We start from the raw sequence: 22,289 nt of genomic DNA, 5'->3' as shown, positions 1-22,289 counted from the left end.
GTAGAAAGAATCCTAAGGCAATTAGGTGTTGAGGAAGTAAATTGGAAACTGGTTTACACGGCACCATTTAGTATGTTTTTTCTTTTTTTTTCATTCTTTAACATAAGTAAGATTTTAACTGTTTAATGTCTGGGGTGCCATCCAATTAGAAAACAGACACACCTGAGTTATTGTGGCGTGCTCTTGTTTTGGGTGAGATTGTCATTTCCTGGGGCTGATTCTGCCCCCTTAATTTCATGAATTCCATAATTGTATAAACCAGCTGAGCCAAGGCCGAATTCTCCATCTCTTACAACACAGTCTTTGCCCAGAGTTCCTTTTTTTTTCCCTGAGGAGGCAAGGAGCAGGTGAATGGACTCTGTCTGATTTCTCTAATAGTGTTTGCTTAATATTCCTGGTAAGAAAATAGATGATTATGTGAAAGTTATGGTATATTTCACACCATCTTAAAAAGCATTTTCAAATACAAACATTTCCCTCCGACTTCAGAGTTTCTTGTTGTCCTTCCCTCCTAAACTCCTTTAAATGTTTCAGAGAATTTTAAAAGCATATCAAACTCTTTTTTTAATACAATTTTGTGAGGCCTTATATCTGTAAGAAAGAAACATTTCAGTAACTAAGTATAGAAATATATTCAAATTAGTTGTTTGGATAAATGTAACATGAAATGGCTAAAAGCGTTCTTTCTGGGGGCTGCTGATTTTCATCACATGCCTCTTCATGTTATTTGATTTTTAAAATACTGTACATATTACACTTAAACTCTAAAATGTGAGAGCGTGTTTTGTCTTGGAATGGAGAGGCCCCCAGGGAGAGGGTCGTGTTTGTCGGGGGCGGGGGGACCGGGCATGTAGGAGCCAGCGGGCTTGTTGTGAAGACGAGCATGGCATGTCTCTGTCGGAGCGGCCACTGTTGAGAATTTTAAATTGCTGTATCTGGTGGTTGCGTTTCACCTTCCTCACGGTCTTTCAAGGCAGGCATGAGTCTTCCTATTTTGTCCGGCGGGGCACCGCAGCTCCCGAGATGGGGGCTTGCCTGTAACATAACCTGGCGAGTGGTAGTGGGGCTGGAATTAAAAACCGGGTCTCCCTGAGTCCGTGCTGCCTTTTACAGCGCTGTCTTGGGGCCTCCAAGCTGCTCTGCTCTCTTCTGCCAGTTAGAAATTAAGAAGATAGATTGTTCTTTAAAATAGTATACAAAATACGTGTTTTTATATCTTATATGAGTAGATCTATGTATGTATTTTTACCTGCTTCTTGGATATGTTCAGTTACCCAGCTGGAAGTTTTGAAGAGAAGCCGGGGGCGAGGGGGACAGACGTGGGAGCTCCAGGTCCTGGAGGGTGTACGGGCGGGCGACAAGCAGTCCGCAGAGAGAAGCAAGGGGACCCCGACCTGCTTGTCCTGGGCCTCGTTTGTCTCCTGCTGACTTAGGCATCAGTCCTTCTTGTTCCAAGTTTAAGCCCATGACGTTTTGGCAAATGTTTGTTTCCATCTGAATTCTGCCACCTACTAGGTTTTGAGGAAAATACTTAACTTTTCTGAATCTTCTCTCTGTAAAAATACAGAGTAATAACCTTCCTTATAGAATTGATGTCCAGGTAAAGTACTCAGTACCTCATCATTATATCTCAGTAAACAGATTTTAGGGTTGTTCAGAGAGTTGTAGAGCCGATAATTACTTACATTAAAACTTTAAGCTGTTCTGGGGGCACCTGGCCGGCTCAGTGAGTAGAGCAGGTGACTCTGGATCTCAGGGTTGTGAGTTCAAGCTCCATGCTGGGTGTGGAGTTTCCTTAAAAAAAAAAAAAAAATCCACAAAACAAAAATTTTGTTTGTTTCTTTTTAATGGTGACTGTTTTTTAAGTTACAATTAATAACTATTTTCAAAAGTTGCTACAAGACTAGATCTTCATTGTTCCCACCATAAAAAAGAAATCATTTTTTGATATGCTAGAGGGGATGCTCTGCTGGTCATCGTATGTGATACGTGAATTTATCAGATCGACAGGACGGACACCTTAAACTTACACAATGTTGTATGTCAATTGTATCTCAATAAGACAAAACAATTAATAACCCTAACCTAACAGTTTAATTTATGAACTTTATTTTTCTCAGAATTTTTTGAATAGAATTATTGACAAGATTTTCCAGGCTGGTTTCATCAATAATCAAGCATCCATAAAATATTTTATAGAATGGATTATTATATTGATTCTTCATAAATTTCCTCAATTTCTCCTGAAGTTCTGGGATTGTTTTTCTTATGTAAGTAAAAGAAATTTTTCATAATTTTTGGGATTAAAAAAGATTTTAATAGTTGCTTTTTGATTGTCACTTGTCCTGTTCCAATGTATTGACTTCTTAAGTTCTGTTTTGCGAGATCTGAGTTAATTGAAAGGACAGAAATCCCTGGCATTCATCTTGCATTATCAGTCTCTATTCCAAAAAAGTGAAGATAGAAAGGCTTATGTTATTAAGAAGTAAGAGGGGGTGGGGCGCCTGGGTGGCACAGCGGTTAAGCCTCTGCCTTCGGCTCAGGGCGTGATCCCGGTGTTATGGGATCGAGCCCCACATCAGGCTCTTCCACTATGAGCCTGCTTCTTTCTCTCCCACTCCCCCTGCTTGTGTTCCCTCTCTCGCTGGCTGTCTGTATCTCTGTTGAATAAATAAATAAAATCTTAAAAAAAAAAAAAAAAGTAAGAGGGGTGCCTGGGCGGTTCCGTCGATGAAGCGTCTGACTCCTGATTTCAGCTCAGGTCATGATCCTGATATCAAGCACCATGTCAGGCTCTGCCCTCAGCGCAGAGTCAGCTTGGGATTCTTTCTCTCTCCCTCTGCCCCTCCCTGTGCGTGTGCGTGCACTCTCTCTCAAAAATAAAATAAAAAGAAGAAAAGAGTGCCTTCTCTATCCTTTTTTACCAAGCAATGTCCTTGTTTTAAGAATGATGACGAATTAAATGCAATCTTTACATTTCAGAGAGTTTTTTAGTAAGGAAATTTCAAACAAGCACAGGAGAGAGACTCGAAGGGAGTCCCGATCACCAGCGAAGAACCATTCTTACTTCGTCTCTACCTTCATCTGCACCCCTAATACCCCCCCGACTTTTATTATATTTTGAAAATCGTTGTTAAGGCACAGATAAGTGATAGGGTTCACAGCTGCAGCTTCCTCACAAATGATAACCTGTTTCTAAACATGAATTCTGCATACTTGCCCTGAATGTTTTCTGTTGGCTCCCAAACACATCCTTCCCCTTTTTTCACATAAACGACCTTGCCTTTTGCTTGGTGTGAAAATGGAAATGCCTTCCTTCCTCGAAATATCTCTTTTTGAATGTCTGCCTTCCTGTTTCATTGGAAGAAATTGTTGTGTTTGTCACACCTGTCCTTGTGTCCTTATTTGTATTTTCTTTTGGGGACTTACTCTCAATTCTCTACTCTTCTGTTGGTATTTCCTCTGTCCAGCCATTGTCTTAGTGCCACCACCGCATTTGATGGTGGTTTGCTTACTGCGTTCCGTAGACACTGCGTTCTTGACCAGTGGGAGGTCCGGAGCAGCCGTGTGTCAGGCAAGTCTGTTGGTGCCATTTTTCCAACAGCAGTTGCTCACTACGTGGCTCTGTTCTCACAATATTTCAAACGTTTTCATTATTGCATTTGTTACGGTGATCTATGATCAGTGATTAGGATTTGTCAAACGCTCAGGTGATGGTTAGCGTTTCCCAGCGATACGGTATTCGTTAACGTATGCACGTTGTACTTTGAGGCATAACGTTATTGTACAATTACTAGCCTCCTATAGTCTAGTAAATGTCACTTTTACGTCCATCAGAAAACCAAAAGAGCTGTTTGACTCACTTTTTTTATAATAATTTTTTATTATATTATGTTAGTCACCATATAGTACATCCCAGTTTTTGATGTAAAGTTCCATGATTCATTACTTGCGTATAACACCCAGTGCACCATGCAATACGTGTCCTCCTTACTACCCATCACCAGCCTATCCCATTCCCCCACCCCCCTCCCCTCTGAAGCCCTCAGTTTGTTTCCCAGAGTCCATAGTCTCCCATGGTTCATTCCCCCTTCTGTTTACCCCCCCCCTTTCTTCTTCCCTTTCTTCTCCTACCAATCTTCCTACTTCTTATGTTCCATAAATGAGTGAAACCATAGGATAATTGTCTTTCTCTGCTTGACTTATTTCGCTTAGCATAATCTCCTCCAGTCCCATACATGTTGCTGCAAATGTTGAGAAATCATTCTTTTGATGGCTGAGTAATATTCCATTGTATATATGGACCACATCTTCTTTATCCAGTCATGTGTTGAAGGGTATCTCGGCTCCTTCCACAATTTAGCTATTGTGGACAGAGCTGCTATGAACATTGGGGTGCATATGGCCCTTCTCTTCACTACGTCTGTATCTTTGGGGTAAATACCCAGTAGTGCAATGGCTGGGTCATAGGGTAGCTCAATTTTTAACTCTTTAAGGGACCTCCACACTGTTTTCCAAAGTGGCTGTACCAACTTGCATTCCCACCAACAGTGTAAGAGGGATCCCCTTTCTCCACATCCTTTCCAACATTTGTTGTTTCCTGCCTTGTCAATTTTTGCCATTCTAGCTGGCGTAAGGTGGTATCTCAATGTGGTTTTGATTTGAATTTCCCTGATGGCTAATGGTTTTGAACATTTTTTCATGTGTCTGTTAGCCATTTGTATGTCATCATTGGAAAAGTGTCTGTTCATATCTTCTGCCCATTTTTTGACTTGATCATTTGTTTCTCATGTATTGAGTTTGAGAAGTTCTTTGTAGATCTTGGATACCAGTCTTTTATCTGTAGTGTCATTTGCAAATATCTTCTCCCATTCCGTGGGCTGCCTCTTAGTTTTTTTGACTGTTTCCTTGGCTGTGCAAAGCTTTTTATCTTGATGAAGTCCCACAAGTTCATTTTATCTTTTGTTTCTCTTGCCTTTGAAGATGTGTCGTGAAAAAAGTTGCTGTGGCCGATGTCAGAGAGGTTGCTGCCTATGTTCTCCTGCATGATTTTGATGGATTCCTGTCTCACATCGAGGTCTTTCATCCATTTGGAGTTAACCTTTGTGTATGGTGTGAGAGAGTGGTCAAGTTTCATTCTTTTGCATGTAGCTGTCCAATTTTCCCAGCACCATTTATTGAAGAGACTGTCTTTTTTCCACTGGATGTTTTTTCCTGTTTTGTCAAAGATTAGTTGCCCAAAGAGCCGAGGGTCCATTTCTGGATTCTCTGTTCTGTTCCATTGGTCTATGTGTGTGTGTGTTTGTGCCGGTACCATGCTGTCTTTGTGGTCACAGCTTTGTAGTACAGCTTGAAATCCGGCAACGTGATGCCCCCAGCTTTGTTTTTCCTTTTCAACAGTTCCTTTGTTTGACTCACTTTTGATACTCGCTGTTGGGACGGCCCAGAACCAAGCGTGCCGTATTTCCGAGGTGTGCCCGTATTAAACTTTGAGATGAGTGATCTTTGCCTTCCTCTTGCGCTTTTCTTAAACCACTGTGGTCAGCGATGGTGAGGATTTCATCGCAGCTACACTCGCCTTTTTCTTGGTCTTCTGACGTTTCACGCTGGCAGCTGACGCGATGCACACTGCGGGGTGCGCTTCATGCCCCTCCCCGTCAGTTCGATGCTTCCCCGTCCCTCTCACATGTTCCCTTTCCTTCTCCCAGCCCTCACGCTGGGTTTTATCCGAAGAATCATCCTACACTCGTGGTGAGCAAAGTATAACGTATAAACTTGTTGCATCACCACAAACTATGGTCCCTAAAACTAATGCAACATTTATGTGTCAGCTGTACTGAAGTAAGAAAAATTTTAATGATAAAGAGAAGAGATATATACAAGAATGCCCCTGTCTATATTGTTGGAATAAACTCACATCTCTGTCAGTATGAAATCAAGAACCAGGTAGCCCCGGTGCTTCTCTTTCTGCACTCCCCTTGCTTCGGGAACCCCCGCCGGCCACCTGCCAGGCTCTCTCACATGACCACGCGGCTGAACTGAGGAGAGCGTCTTGCCCAGACGCTGCTCCTTCCTATCATCCTTTCTCCCAGTCTCCTCACTTGAAACCTGGCCGTCCCATAAGGCAGTGGCTCCGGCAGCCTCACAGTAATCCTGAAGGCTAGGTCGGGCGGTTTTTGTTTTTTTATTTACTTATGAAGACGTTGACGTTCAGAGAGAGGAAGCGATGTGTCACACCAGTAAGAAATGACAAAGCTTTAATTGAAATATCTGTGTCACTCCCAAAGCTGTGTTCTTTTCAGTGTTCCAAGATTCCTCACCTGGCTTCCCCTTCCCCTCCTCATGTCCACAGAATTAAGAAAAATACTCTGTCATTTTCCCTCGAATTCCTTCTCCTATCTGTTGCTTCATTCAGTCGTCTGTTTTGTCTGCTCTCCAGCGGGGGAGTGCCGCCTCAGAAAGTCTCGGGAACAGCAGGTCAGCTCTGGTGTCCTCCTAAGACGTCCTGACTTGCCCGTGTCCCCAGTAATGCTGGCTCTTCTGTGAAGTTTTTCTACTTAGCTCAGTCTCTCTCTCTTCCTAAAGAGCTTTCAGACCTTGTGTATTGTCTTCAGATCTCTTTGTGTGCACACCAGTCAGGGGTATTCCTTGTAAGCAAATAAGACAACTTTGATTGAATCAGAACGGGATTCTTGAAACAAGCAGGGAGGAGGAGCACGGAATTAGGAGGTGTGCAGAATGCCCAGAGAGCTACAGAATCAGGCTTGGAAAACAAGAACAAGGAGGTTCAGCGGCTCCAAAGAGCTGCAGCGACAGCCCTGCCGTGGAGCTGGTCCAGTGGGGATGCTGCTTTACCCCACGGTGGGGGGGGAGTGCACCACCTTAACCCACAGTACACCTGCCATCCCTGGGGGCTTTGCCTCTCTGGGTTAAGAGTTTGCGATTCGGGGTAGATGCCTCTGGATCTAAGTGTCGGCACCTTCTCTTCAGCGGCAGAGAGGCTGGGAAAAGGAACGCGCCTGGCATCTTCAGCTCCCCGCAGACCTCTAAGGTGGGAGAATTCCCTGAACTTGGGAGGGGGTTCAGGATAATTACCCAAAAGACGGCAAACATTCACTACACCCATTTCTCCCTTCATTGGAAGCAGATGACCTCAGCTTTTATTTTTTAAGGAAAACAGAAGTCCTCACATAGGAACACCTTTACTGTCTCCACGGCTGGCATACATCATCTGCCTGTGTCCGTATCCGTCCGAGACTCTTCCCGTCTTGTATCACGGAGGCCCTGGGTCTTCCGTTGGAGAGCATTCTTCTGCCTGTTCTCTGGCTCCTCTGACGTCCTGCTTTCTTAGGAGGCTTGTGCTTTCAGTCGTCTTCCGGACCCCGTGTCTCCTCCTTAACCAGTGTTTCCATTGCTTTCCATGTGCTCACGTCTCCTGCGCTGTTGATGGGTGTTTGCACTGCACGTCCCACCCCTGCCCTGTGTCCCGCGTCATAGTCAGACCTCCTGCAGGAGGTTTTCCACATCCTCCCACCCACCCAGCGGTCCAGCGCTGTCACTTCGCGGAGGACCCGCTCCGGAGTCCGCCGTCAGCCTGCTGTCTTCTCTCGGCCCATCCATGCTCTCCATGGCCTCCTTGGTCTCGGGGCAGTGACACGCTTTCCGGGTTCTTCTTGTCCCTCTGTTCCCTCTTTTCTGTGTCCTTTCCAGCCTTGTCCTTCCCCAGCAGCTAGTAGGTGTCAGTGCTTCTCAAGGCAAGGCCTCGGGCCCCTCCATTTCTCCTCGTTGTATAGTCAGGACTCACTTCTCTGAGGCACTGGCTCACTGACTGCTATTTCCGTTCCGGACATCTTCCCCCACGTGCTACATCAGGAGCCGGCAAACTACAGCAAAGCTGGGCCCCGTGGTTTTAGAGCAGCCTTGCCCGCTTGCTGCCGTGCTGTGTGTGGCCCTGTTTGTGCCTCAGGACAGTGCTCAGTGGTTGCCGCGGAGCCTGTACGGCTTGCAGAGCCACGCGCGTAGTTACTGTTTGGTCCTTTCCAGAAGAAGCTGGCCGACCCTGCTCCAGACCTTCTCCTTGAATGTTTGTAGACCATGCAGAAGGCGGACGTCTAACACCAAGTGCCTTCTTGTTTGCCCAGACGTGGTCTACCCGCCCGTGGTGAACAGTACCGTCTTCCTTACAGTCGCACGCACCAGACACCTTGATGCCTTCCGTGCTTCACGTGACTCGTGACCAGCTCCTGCGGACCCTGCGTCCCAGGGTTTCTCAGTTACTCTGTCCTGCCTCTGCCGTCTGTCTTGGTTGAGCCTCTGCCACCCACTTGCAGGGCTTCCCTCTCGGGCCGCCGGCATCCACCCTCGCTTCTGCCTCAGTCCATTCTCCACGTGGAAGCCAGAGCGGGGTTTTCAGAATGAAAATGTGGTCAGGTTATCCACTCGCCTCAAACGTTGCTCTCAGAATAAAGACCAGGAGTCTTCAGAACGGTCTGCAGGTCGTAGGTGATGGCGCGCCGTCCTCCCTCTCCAGCCCCTCTGCGCCATGTTCCCCATTGGCACGTTCATCCTACTCACGGGCTCTGCTCTCTGTTGCTAGAACAATCCAGAACGCATGAGTCAGAAAACGGTGTTCTAATGTTTTTCATGTTTCTAGGTTGTGTGGGCCTGGCCAGGCGGTTCTGCTCCACGTGGTGCCTGCTGGGGCTGCGGTTTCCATGTTGGTCACCTTGGCTGCAGTGGGGGGAGGAGCTGTGGTGGCCTGGCTCTGTCTGCATGTGGCTGGCAGGGCGGCTGGACCTCTGTCTGGGTGGCTCAGGATCAGCAGGAGGAGCAGCTCAGGACAACATGTCATGGTGTGCATGTGTTTCCCCAGCATCTGGTCGCATCCTGCTTGCTCATGTCTCACGGGCCGAAGCAGATGGCGAGACCTAGTTTCGTGAGGTGGGAGGGACCTGCACGAGGGCATGAGCACAGGGAAGCCGGGGCCCCGGGAGGCACAGATGCTACAGCGGCACTCTGACCTTTTCTGAGCCTTCACACTCCTCACATGCCCTCTGGCTCTCAGGCCATTTGCACGTGCTGTGCCCCCTACCTGAAATGGCCTTTTTCCTCTTCATCTACAGAGCTGTCTCTCTTCCTTTAGATCTCAGCCCACATGTCCTTTGTGTCATTTCTTAAAGGAAGAATGGTTTGGATCCCCTTATTAGAGGTTTTTGTAGCATGTAAATAGTGCTTGTTATAATTGGAATTTTAATTTTTTGTGTGATTTTTTGTCCTTCCAACCCACTGGACTAAGCTCCTTGAGAGCAGGAACCTTATCTAATTCTGTTTTCCCCGATTTCTGGCATGTAGAAGACATTCAGTAGCTGAATAAATCATCTGATCTGCCTTTGGAGCAGTTTCTGGACGTTAGTGTCTGTAATCTTTCCTTTCCTATCTGGGGTCCATCAGTTTATTATCATTAGAATGATGTGTCCTTCCAAATTCCTGTAACTGGGAAGGTTTCTGCATCCCAGGTGAACCACTTACATGGCTTTCCGTCCTTGGCTCTAAAGTCGTCTGCAAGGTCCTAACTTTGGAGCCTGTCGCTGTCTTCCTGTCACCTCGGACTTGTTCTTCTTACTCCCTTTTCACCTGTTCTCTTTCCTTCCTGCTCCCCTGGGCTGCCCGTGCCTCCTCCGAGGTGAGTGCCCCCTCCGCTGTACCACTTACTCCACAGTTAAATTCATCCCACCTCGTGGTGTGTGCTGGGTGTTGCGTTGGTGTTTGGCTGCAGGAAGTGACTTCCCTCCTGTGTCTTCCGTCCTGGGCCCCACAGCGTCACAATAGGCCTTGAGTGACTGTTTAATTTATCTGACTTTTTTTCCAGGGTGAAGAGAACCTTAAAACAAGCATTTGTACATTTTTATCCGTTTTGTCACATTTGGACATCATCACTCAAAATATTCCCGAAAAGGTGAGTTTAAATGGCAAGAGGAGTTTAAATCTACAAAATGGAATTGTGTGTGTTTGTACTAATTTTTTTTAAAATGTGGAGTATTTCCTGTGATTTTTGCCACTTCTCCTCTTCCCTCCCACTACTCGCCTACTGTGCACACGTACTTAGACACAAATCCACAGGCGGGTGTCACGTGCGTGCACACGTACGCACCGAGGCACGTATGCCTGAGCACATCCGAAATCTGTACACAGACTGATGGGCGATGTCTAGTGAGAGAGGCTTAACTTTGTACAAGTATTTGTGTAAGAGACTTAAGTCAGACTTCCTTTATTGCACTTCACTGCTCCTTGACTGACGTGGCTATTGAACGTGTGCTCGTGCAAAGACGCTTCCAGTCTGAGTATTAAGAGCTGTTGGGTAATTGAAGGCTGATGTGCCATGGGTCATTGTTTGGAGTGTGAGGCCCGTTCTCTCGTCTTTCTCCAGCTTCGAGCAGACTCCCTAGTGGTTTACCCCACAAAGTAGAGATCGTAGCTAATTCTGGTTAATCACTTTGGCAAAGCAGTTAAGAACTCAGGAAAACCTGCCAGTGAGATTTAGAGCAAGATTCTTCATTACTGAGTTTACAGGGAAGAGTGCTCTGAGCTGTGAACTCTGGGAGAGACCTGAATGTATAGAATAAGAAGCGTTGTTTGGTGGTAAAAGTAAAAGAAAAATACAGGGGAGAAGAGGTTTCCTAGAATTTTCTCCAAGTGTTCTTGTCTTTAAACAGTGGTAATAATCAAATTTAGTTGTTAAGCTATTTCATGAATTCTAAGACCAAGATCTTTTTCCCCACCACAATTTGGCTCCTAAAATCCTCAGATCTTGAAATTGCGGGGTGCCTTCCAGCGTCTGTCAGCCAGATGGCAGTGTGTGAGTTACAGCTCCCTGAAAACTTGTGTTCACAGCTTCTGCCGAAATCAGGCAAGCTCTAGCATCAGGTAACATCACGTGTTACCTTCCTATCTTAAATATGTGCAGGAAAGAGATTTGCTTGCCATCTACCAAGAGAGGCAAGGTAGACAAGGAACTGTCATCAGGGTGGCCGAAAGAGCTCAAGAACTGCTCAGACAAGTTCTGAAGATGAATTCATCTTAGAAGATGCTTCTACTAGATCTGGAATAAATAACAGGTAGTTGGTTAGTTAGTTATTGGAGAGAGCAAGCGAGCATGGGCATGCTGGGAGTATGGGGGAGAGAGAATCCCAAGCAGGCTCCACACTCGGCGTGGAACCCGATGTGGGGCTGATCCCATGACCCTGAGATCATGACCTGAGCCAAAATCAAGAGTCAGACTCTTAACTGACTGAGCCACCCAGGCACCCCAATAACAGGTTATTTTCCCATTCAGCCCTGTTTATACTCACTGTATATAACATATTTTAGATTTATTTTTTTATTTTCAAAGCATCCAAAAGAAGGAATGCTGATTAGTGGAATAGAAGAATCTCAATGTCAGTATGTTCTGAGAAAAGATCTAAATGGAGATATCTACAGCAAAGAGCAGACTAGTGTACTCTGTTAGTCTGTGTCCACGTCCTTCACACTCTCTGCTGCAAAGCCTGTTGTTACCTGACAAATATGTTTCTGTTTAAAGACTTCTTGGAGACAGTCACTCAAGACTTTCCATTTTCCTCAAAGTATGGAAATATTTGCACTTGTAGAGGTCTGTCAGAGAAGATTCAAAACTACCGCCAAACAGGACAGAGGGCGGAACGCTAAATGTTCTATGGAGATTGAAGGCAGAGGGGAAAACACCCTTCTTTAGTGTGCTCATGGTTGTGTATTGTCCTGTCATCTTGTTCAGTGTGTCCAAACCTCGTTAGCAAATAGGAGATGGCATTACTGGTGTTCAGTCCCAAACAGTGTGTATCTCAGTCTTGGCCAAGGCCAGTAGTTACAGGCAGTGCCAGTATATCTGAGGATAAGGTTCATAAAAGGACTGTATTCCCTGTTGAGCATTATCCTGGATTTTTTTTTTCTTTGCACTTACAAGTAATCTATACCTAGCTCCCAGACCTTGGTTTCTAACACCATTCTCTCATAAAAGGAACCAGGGCTTCTTGGAGAAAACAGCCGATTCTAGAACTGGGGCAGAAACTACACAAGGTATATAGAATAAAGAAGTGCTTTACACACACGGGGACGTGGGACGGATCTTCCGAGGGGCACAGGAGCCACCGAGAGACCTCCCACTGGTTAAAGCTGAAACAAGCAACACAGTATAGTAATATTGGATCGCAACCCAACAAAATAAATATCCATGGGCTTATACTGATATAAGTGAATGATTGAATAAACCAATGGGAAAGACAACAAACCTCCTGGGCAGAATTCCAAATAATTTATGTGGACACTCTGGCTGGAAGGAGGGGATGCATAACCACCCAGTCCTTAAGTGTGGGCTGCTGTGGTGACGTCCTTCCACAGAGCAGAGTATGGAAGGGGGCACCCATGACAGCGGTAAGTCATACCAGTCTGTGCCCTTGATAGCATGTGATGGAAATGGCCTCTGTGGTTTCCTTCCTCAACACCATAACCCCAGTCTAGTCACGAGAAAAACATCACCCAGATCCCACCTGACCTGATCCCCACTCCTCAAACTAACAAGGTCACCAAAAACGAGCTAAGGCTGAGAAACTGTCACAGCCAAGAGGAGAGTAAGGGGACACGAGAACTAAAGGAAATGTATCCTGGATGGAGTAGGAACAGGACACGGACATTAGTAAAGACTAAGGCAGTCTGAGTAAAGCATGGAGTGAGGATTAAGGTTATAGGAGAGCGGTGAGAAATTTGAAGGGGAAGGTAGGCGTTTGGACTTGATTCCTCCGGTTTTCCTCTGATGTAAACTGGACGTGGTGCTACCTCCCTCTCGGGATCTGTGTAAGGATTAAATAGCACAGAAGTTACTTTCTCACCTCTCAGAATCATCTTTCATCCTCTGTGCCCATCAGATTTTGGGATCAGGGTTTCTGTGTCATTCATTCAAGATCTTAGTGCTTCCTGTAACAAAGCACTGCCGTGGACCCTGGCGATCAGGGAAGCAGGACGCAGCTCTGTCTGGGGGCATGTGGTCGGGGAAGTGCAGAAGGCCGTGGGGCACCAGTGTGACCTCCAAATCTCGGCCCACAGAGGACTTCCAGTTCAGCGCAGAGACCTAAAGGACAGGGCAGGGGAGCAGGCTAATGCAGAGATGCGTGGCACAGTTGAGACCGGGAAGATGCTGGAGACCTGGTGGGAGGCCGCAGAGCGAGCAGGGCCCAGTGCAGCAGGGCCTTTGTGAAGCAGGTCAAGGAGCTTATTAGCACAGAACATGAGTCACAAGCCCCAGCACCAGGAGACCTAGGGTCGGATCTTAGCGCCACCTCCTACTTGGTGTGTGAACCTGGACAAGTAGCCCCACAGTGGTGTGGACGTACAATAAATGCTCTGTGTGTGAGGAATTTGGACTTTATCCCGAGGGCACGGGGGAGATGCTGCCGAATTGTAAGCAGAAGGGTGACGCGATCAGACTTGGGTGTTGTGAGTGCAGCGTGTGTAGGATTGGTTTAGTGACGGGGGCGAAACTGGAAACTGTTGGGAAGCTACTGCAGTGATCTTCGTGCTTTCACACGAGCTGCACTGTGGCGTGGCAGGGAGGTGGCAGAGGGAGGGATGTGACAGGTGTGGGCTAGCAAGGAACGCCAGGGCTTGGTGGATGGCTTTGGTGGCAAGAAGGCGGGAAGCAGGGAAGTGACCTGGGCCTCCAGGGTTGGTGGCAGTTTTCCCTGCAGCGGGAAGAACAGACCGAGGGGATGGTGAGGAGTACGTGGACTTGTGGGTTTGTCACCCATGCGAACCCCAAGGGCCTGGGAGGCGGCAGGTGCATGTAGAGCTCTGGGGCTCAGGAAGAGGTCCAAATAGGAACTACGACTTGAAAGTGGTCATCAGCTTAGGGACCACGACTCCGATACCTCAAGGGGAGGTGTGGAGGATCGATGAGCGCTGCCGTCAGTGTTGCTTGGGGGCGTGGAGGGACTGTGGGTGAACTGGGGTGCTCTGGTGCCCCTGCTGAAGATCCGGGGAGCTGTGGGTCAGGCTTCACCACACCTTCTTTCTGCCGAGCCCAGAACACAAAAACCTCTATTCTGAAAACCTCGAGTAGCCAGGGGTTCAGGTCGTCCGCACTTGCATGGGATTTGGAAGCAGAAGTGGGCCTCTGCTGACAAGCCGAGTCATGGGGGCTTTTGTTTCCTCTGGGACAGTGTCGGCTGGGGTCTGGCGGCCCGGCTCATTGCTCTACTTGTGCAGGTCACGGCAGGCCCGCGTGGTGGAGGATCTGCACGGCGGTCGCCTGGCTCCGCAGTGTAGCTCCCGGTCGCTCAGCTGCGAGCCAAGAGCCCTTCTCTTCAGTGCTTCCAGTGATTCTGTGGTAAAGATCCATTTCTGTCCAACCAGCCACGAGATTCCGTGTCCGCAGCTAACCTCTAACAGGTTAAGATTCAAGTATTTTTCACAACACTGCCAGTTGTATAAAAAGTGGCTGTGGGGAGAGGAGCGTGGGCAGATGGGGTGGTTATAAAAGGACAACAGGAGGGGGGCCTTGAGCGTTGGAACTGTTCAGCTTCGTGATGGCGATGCTGGCTCTGTGAACCCACACGTGTGATAAATGGTCTAGAACTGAATACAAACACACCTCACGCACAACTGAGGACAAGGAATCTGGAAATCCAGATTGCATCAGTGGGTTGTGTCCGTGACCGTGTCCTGGTTGGGATGCTGTGCCAGGATCTACCAAATGTTAGCAGGAGGGGACACTGGACAAAGCAGGCTGGGGCACAGGGGACCTCTGTGATTTCCTACAGTGGCGTGCGAGCCTGCCGCGAACGCGGTAACCTTTCAGGTGAGAGGAGAAAAGAGCTGTGCCGTGTCTCGCGGGCTGGGGAGCCCTAACTGGACTGAAGCTGTGGGAGCAAGTGCAGGGAGTGTGTGCAGCCCGACGGAAGAGCCCAGAGCAGCACCAGCATTCAAGGGACAGGAAAGGAAGAGACGGAGAAGGAATATGCGAGGGCGAAGGGGCGGCCTTTAGAATGGGGTGTCCTAAAGGCCATAGGAAGCACTGTTTTCAAGGAGAGAAAGGTCAAGAAAGACAGGGGCTTTATCCAGTGTCCAGCAGCAAGGAGCCTGTGACGGGACAAGCTCTGTGAGGAGTACAGGAGGGAAACGGTGGGGTAGGAGATGGACTGAGGATAGGGGCTTTAGAAGTTGGAATACCTGGGGGAGCCTGGGTGGCTCAGTCGGTTGAGTGTCCCACTCTTGATTTTGGCTCAGGTCACGCTCTCGGGGTTGTGAGATCAAGCTCTGTGTCAGGTTCCACGCTCAGCAGTGAGTCTGCTTGAGATTCTCTCTTTCTCTGCCCCTCCCCACCCCTCTCTAAAACAAAAAACTTTAAAAAAGGTTGGAATACCTGCTTTTAAGGTTTTAGAAAGAAGAATAGTTACAGGTTCTGTGACAAGGGCTGGGCTCTGGCAGACCTGTTCCCCATGGTTGTTTCTCTGACGGTGGGGAAGCGATGACCCGAATGTCACATTGAGGATTGGAACGGGTGCAGACCCTCTTGTGACTTAGGAGGGTGGGAGAGAAAGGTTAGTGCGGGGTTGGAGACCATGCTGGGAGGAGGGCTCCAAAGCCTCAGCGGAAAGGTTTAGAAGGGCAGGGAGAGCAGTATGAGCCGCTCAGAGGAAGGGAAGCGCTTGTTCCTTGGAGAGAAGCCTCTGCCCTTGGGGATGGGCTGTGTAGTGCAGGTAGTTGGCCGCACGCCCCGTGGAGGGGTACTTTGGACCAATCATCACTCCTCCTCCCTCCAGTATTTGTCCTGTGCCTGTTGTGGGTCCTAGTGGGTTGTTCCTGGTCCTAGGAATTCTGCAGTGAACAAAACCGTCTCCACCGTCATTCTGGTGTGAGCAGAGATGATAAGTAGACCTTATACTGTCAGGTGGTGATACAGGTTTTTCTTTTTCTTTTAAGACTGTATTTATTTGTCAGCACGCACGCACAAGCAGGGGGAGTGGCAGGTAGAGGGAGAAGCAGACTCCCCGCTGAGCAGGGAGCCTGATGTGGGACTTGATCCCAGGACTCTGAGATATGACCTGAGCCGAAGCCAGATGCTTAAACCGACTGAGCCACCCAGGCATCCCAGGTGGTGATAAAGGGTTTGAAGAAGATGCGGAATGAGGGGTTAGAGATGGGGTGTCTGGGGCAGGACGGCTATTTCAGTAGGTGGGTTCAGGGGAGACCTTCCCAAGGGTGGGATCCTGAACACGGACCTGAAAGCATGAGTGGGCGAGCCACACACGGCCCCAGGGACTCTCCAGGCCAAGGGGCAGCAGGTGCACGCCACAGGTGAGCCGTCTCATCCTTCCTGGAAGTCAGCGACGGGCACGGAACAGGGCAGGGGGAGGGGCGGGGAGCGAGAGCCCTTCCCCACCCCTTGGGTTGTGGGAGAAATCAGGAGTTTGGTTTTAGCCACGTCATGTTTGGGTTGGCTGTCGTTTACTGACACTGGTTTGCCTTGTCTTCACATCGGTCCCCTGATGTGTAGCTTGTGGGCGGTAAGACCCACTTCTGAAGCCACGCGTACTACAAGCAGCGACAACTGTGGTCCGTAACTGATGCTATCGCTAGTATTTACGTTTAGGTACTCTCACCTGTGTGCCTCATAACATCGTAAAGGACTGTAAAATATTAGTAATTAATGGTTAATATTCCCTTTACCTCCTCTTTTTTAATTTTTAAATCCTCTTCTCATGGTGTTTCGGATACCCTGGATAACCTGTCTTGGTAAAATACAAGTAAGTACTTAATGGTGCATCATTCAGAAGTTGCCACTTTCCCTCGCCACCCTGACACTTCTGTCTTCCTTCTAGCCAAGTAAATCTGTTTTCTTTGTGCTGATTTTCGTGGTTTTCTCAGATCTGCATCTGGTATGCCCCTCAGCCTTCCTTGCCCCTCTTAAAAATTATTCTTCCTCCACGTAGCTTTTTTGTTGGGCCCCGTCCGACTAGCTCCTGCCCTTGACCTTGCTCCGCATTCGCGGTTCCGAGGCTCCGCACCTTGGTTCAAGGTGCTTCTCACGCAGGGGTGGTCGTAAGTATGCGACAGTTACGCGTGTGTCTATATTCCTGTGTCTCCCCTGGTGTCCTTGTGTTGCTGACAGTACAGCGAGCTTTGATAAATGCTGACCATATTTTGGATGAAGGACTGACATCTGTGTATTTTGTCCTTCTCGAAGAAACTGGCAGATGGACATGCACTGTTAGCCCTGCAGCGTGTTGGTAAAGTCTCTGTGAGCACGGTTGTTTTTAGTCAGAAGAAGCCGTAGGACTCTGAGCTAGGTACAGCCCCGCGAACATTTACAGATGAGCCATTTGGAATGAGCATTGAGGTAGCTGCCGGTATTATATTAAAAGTTTCAGTCCATCTGGTTTCCACATTAATCTGTGTCACTTCCTTTGCTTTTCGCTGTCTGTGGAACTGTGTGTTTTGGAAGTCAGGGACTGTCACTGCCTGAAATCTGCAGGCTGTGAAGATGGGACAGTCTATGAATTTACAGGAAAAGACTACAGGGAAGTTTAAACGTGTATTATTTTTCTCCCCATTTTTTAAATCTTCCCTGCCACCCCTCTGTGCTCTGCGGGTCCAAGAGCATCACGAGGGAAACAGTTGTTCACGAAGACAAGAAGGAAAACAGCACTGCAGGAGGTCCCGGCTTTAGAAGCACTTGGAAGTGTACCAGAAGGGGCGCTCTCAGAGAGCCCTTCTGACGTCTGCAGCCCAGGGGGCGGCTGTTAGCACATCGAGGTTGCCGGGTGGTTAGCGTGCAGGCACTCTGTCCACGCTTGACTGGGCGCCGCCGTGCGGGGAACATGGACTGCGGCCGCCTCGTAGACAGAAACGGAAGAGCTGCGAGCATCCTTCTTCCTTGAGGAAATTGCTAATGCCCGAGCACCTAACGTGTCTGAGAAGGAAGGAGGAGCCCCGCTCACGCAGAGCCAGTGAGAGCAGCTGGACTGTGTGGCGTTTTTATCTTCCATCCACTTGGTGGAACGGTCCATGTGTACATGTGAAGAATTTCCCCCTTTCCTTCCAGAAACCAGTTCTGAAGCAAGCCCTTATTATTGCGCTGCAACAGTGCTTCCATCCCAACTTCAGTGTCCGACTGTATGCCTTAGTCGCCCTTAAGAAGATCTGGAGCATGTGTAAGGCACTGCACGTTGACGAATGTGATGCTTTGACTTCTGTTATTGAATCCAGTCTCAACCAGGTGGAAAACATGCCTGGAACAGGGTAAGCAGAGCTCGTACCCTTCACTTCCTTCCAGCAGAGCGCACAGAGGGGATGACCAGGGGCCTCGGCCTCATCCGTGTCTCATCATTCCGTCGTGCTCGGACGAGGCAGAGCTCGGAGAGCAGAGTGTGAGCAGTGTGCTGTTTGCTGTGTGGTTCCATATGGTTCTAACTGTGGTCAGCTCCGTCTCGACCTTTCTCTGCTTTCTTATCCTTGGTCCTTTGTTTTATAAATAATCTTTTACACCCCTCTAGATATCTGTCTTCCATATAGCTGACTGTTACTGGGCTCTCTTGTCAAGGAAGTGCTGAGAAGCAGAATGATCTGGCCTCAGGCTCTCAACCCCTCGGTTGTACTCATTAAAGATGGAAGCTTTTTTCTTTTCCTTTTCTAAGAGATTGCCTTTATTTCCCAGGCCAAATCCTGCACAGATGCTCACCATCAGGCAGACAAGGTGATGAGGTGTGGACGGAGCAGGGGAGGGCTGCACGGCTCTGCGTTCTCCACACGCCCTGCTCCCACCGCACAGCGGCGGGCGGGAGTCTCCCAGTGTCTGAACCGATTTCCCCGGCTCTCAGGGAGTTGTCGTTGTTTTAGTTTTTTATTATCATCATTGATGATCACTATCCAGCAATGCCCAGATTTTTATGACCTTCGGAGACCCAGGCACTATTAATCACTATAAAAGGTCTTTCAGAAGCTCAAAGGCACTCACAAGTGTTTATAAACAAACAGATAATGGTTGGAAGCAACATATTAAGCATATGAAATAGTGTTTGGAAAACAAGTAACATACAGGGTCGACATACAGCTTGACCATCAAGTTAACGGTGTAAATGAGACTGTGAGTCATTACGAAGCTTCGAAGCTTCGTGTGGGGCCAGGATGGAGGACTTCCATGGCCTCAAACTACCTTCTGGCCCTTCTGCCTGCTTTTACTTTTGACACTTTGGTTGAAAAGAGGCATTTAGGTGATTGAGTGCGGTTCAGGAGGAAAAGTCTCAATTCAGCAAATATAAATACTAAAATATAATTACAGGAGCTACAACAGAGAAAACCGGAGAAGAGAGGTGGGGACATGGGACAGGTTACAGGTGAGGGACAAAAGTGCAAAGGAAGGGGCTGGACGCCTCTGATCTGTTGTACACGGCTGGGTGGGTAGAAGGCCACCTCAAGTTCTGGTCCCGACTAAGACTAGTCATTAAAATTAGTCGTTCACATAGCAGTGCCTAGAAGTCCCCCCTTTCCGGGTATGTTCCAGCAGCTAGAATTCCTGATCTTTCCGGGCAATCCTGAATGTCCCGTTCCTCCTCGGTGGGTGGGTGTGTGCACACTGCAGTCCCTCAGTGGAGCGAGTGTGAGGGAACTGAATATATTTTACATGCTAATAGGCATTTGTCAGTGTAGAGTTTGCTCTGTGAAGAAATCATGATTTAGTGTGTGGTGTTACAGTGTTTTAGTTGGTGGTAAGTCCTATTCAAAGTTCCTTGGTAGCCGTGTTTTGATTTCTAAAAAAACAGTTGGTTCAGCTCGTTTTTTATTAAGCAGTAAAACACCCTTTTACAAAATAACTTTTTCTTTTTAAGCTCGTAGTCCCGGGTAGGAGACATAACCAGTAAAAATAAAGGACCCTGGCATTAGCCCATCCCTGCTGTTCGAATACTCGGCACAATCGTTTTGTGCAGGCCGAGCTCTGGGGCTCAGCGGCAGGCCAGGTAGCTGCCCCGCCTCGTGTGGCTCCCAGTCAGGCGGACGGGACAGCAAGTAAACGGTCACACGAATGAAGTAACAAATCGTGGTACGTACCCCAGTGGAAGAGTCGATGGTGATGTGGACGTGCACACTCAGTTCTAAGTAACATCATCTGTGAGTTTCCCTGTAAAGAATGGGTAGGAAGCAGACGAGGAGTGGGGGACGGTGACTTCTGGGCGGTGCCGAGGCGGGGGTGTGCAGCCGTGCTCAGAGCTCAGGAACCGGGCTGGTGCGGCCGAGAGCGCGGGCGCGGGCAGGCCGGAGTCCAGGCGGGTCGGCTCCTCGTGAGTCAGTTGTTTGAACTGAGGAACGACCTTGCCTGGTTTGCTTTTACCATTTTTTCTAGGAGGAAGAGCAGGTCAGAGGCAGATAGTAGAAAATGGGGAGGAAATCGTGTGTTAGAGGAGGGGGGTGCAGAGAAACGGGCAGGTTTGAGGACGTGAAACGAGAGCCTAAAAGCGCCCACTGGATTTAGCGAGAGCCGTGTCAGCAGCTTCCGCTGGTGGGACCGACACCAAATTAGCGAGGGTGAGGAGTGCTTGGGACGGTATGTTATCTGTTCAGGGCAGGGATAGGCTCATTGCTGTCCATTTCCTGACTTGAATATTTGAAATATTTCACATCTTTTAAAAAAAAAAAAAAAGGACGATGAAGAGAATTGTAGAGCCAAGCTGTAGAGTATTCTCTCCAAAAACCCCTCTGTGAAATGCAGCAGCAGGAACAGTTGTGGGTGTGCTGTCGGAGGAGGCTTTTCTTTTGGTCCCATTAGTTGTGTTAAATAAGGGTTCACGGTTAGGAAGCTGAACGGTGCGCAGAGTCAGATCAGGGCCAGACCATCTCCTTCTCCGTCCCTAGCCCTCTTCCCACCAGAGGGCTTTCTCTTGTGAGTGGCTTTTCCTCCGACCGCTGCCCGCTGTTCCCTTGCTCTCTCTCCCCCGCGCCGACGAAGGCGCTTCCTTTGTCCAGTCACACATGCAGCCCTTTGAAGCAGCTCAGTAACGAGAGGGGACAGTCCAGGGAGTGGGATCTGGAGCACACGCAGGTTGTCATCCTTGAACAGAGACCCCTGCAGCCAGGGGACGGCAGGGCAGGTGGGAGGAGGTGCAGGACACGAGCGCTCTTTTCTCTCCCCAGTGCTTCGGAGGCTCGGCGTCAGAGGCCCGCAGCGGGGCGGGGGGCACCGAGGGGCAAGGAAGGGACAGCGGCCATCACAGGAGAACCGTCTTGCAGGAGAATGCCTTGAAAGTGCTACTTTGCTTTTGGGCTGTTGATCATGAGTTTAAACTGAAACCTGCCTGTCATGTTCTGTAATTTTATCCCTACCGCCTTTGCCTGTTAAAACTTGGCAGGTGTGGTAGGACCTTACAGCCCGCTCGGCTTGCATGTGTTTGGTGTAGGACCGCTGCTACGGTGGGCTGTGTGTGGTCGATCTTCGGAGAAGGAAAAGCGTGTACTGCCGGATGGAGGCGTGAAGGCTCTGACCCAGGTTTCTTACGGAGTTCCCTCGTAGATTTCTTTTTCCCCAAGCATGTAAGCCACACGTCTCGCAGGCTGTGCCTGTGGTTTCCCCATCGGTGCCAGTGTGGCCACGGCCGCGTCCCATTCCCTCTGACGGAGCGCGGGCCTCTGCCCCATCTGCTGGACGGCTCGCTTCTGTGCTTCTGTTGAGTCGCCATTTGTTAAGACTGTGAAACAGTTATTTGTCTTTGATTTGCATTTCAAAATGTCAAATTCAGAGTCGGTTTTTAAGTGTGTTGATCGGGTGAGGGGTATATAAATCTTCGGAAAAAATTCACAAAGTTTTCCCTTCATTCTAAATTCTGCAGTACCGCTTTCTGATTATCCAATTGATTCCATCCCCTTACCAGAGTCGTCTCACTTGTCCGTACCTCAGACTGTATTTTTCACCCTTAGGAATGCCAAGAAGAATTGGAAACGCATCCAGGAGCATTTCTTTTTTGCAACATTTCACCCAGTTCAGGATTACTGTCTGGAGGTGAGCGGGGAGTGTCATTTGTAAATTCTTTACTGTGTCTTCAATCCTGGCACCACCTTTCGGCCACAGTTCTCGGAGGGTTAGAATTAGGTGGATTTTTTCCCCTTACAACATCACCTTCATGTTGTGAAGTTCTCCGTTTAATTTTGTTACTTCCTGCAGACGACTTGCATTTCACTTGTCAGGAGTGGAAACGGGCTGGTCATTGTCACTTTCTGTTCCCCAGGCAGTGTCG

At 48.5% G+C, this 22,289-nt stretch overlaps 1 protein-coding gene across 2 annotated transcripts in view; it reads left to right on the top strand.

The window, feature by feature from the left end:
* TARBP1 (TAR (HIV-1) RNA binding protein 1) overlaps positions 1-22,289 on the top strand; it is an 85,274-nt gene that overhangs the window by 56,577 nt on the left and 6,408 nt on the right. For both annotated transcript variants that reach the window (XM_044386052.3, XM_026504147.4), the window contains exons 22-25: positions 2,121-2,270; positions 9,869-9,955; positions 18,110-18,306; positions 21,973-22,054. In XM_044386052.3, the coding sequence (XP_044241987.2) occupies positions 2,121-2,270; positions 9,869-9,955; positions 18,110-18,306; positions 21,973-22,054 (516 nt within the window). The remainder of the gene's footprint in view (positions 1-2,120; positions 2,271-9,868; positions 9,956-18,109; positions 18,307-21,972; positions 22,055-22,289) is intronic.

The sequence above is a fragment of the Ursus arctos genome, unplaced genomic scaffold (genome assembly GCF_023065955.2).
Source record: "Ursus arctos isolate Adak ecotype North America unplaced genomic scaffold, UrsArc2.0 scaffold_7, whole genome shotgun sequence".
Classification (NCBI taxonomy): Eukaryota; Metazoa; Chordata; class Mammalia; order Carnivora; family Ursidae; genus Ursus; species Ursus arctos.
Note: the sequence above shows the minus strand (reverse complement) of the source record. Positions and strands in the feature narration are given on the sequence as shown.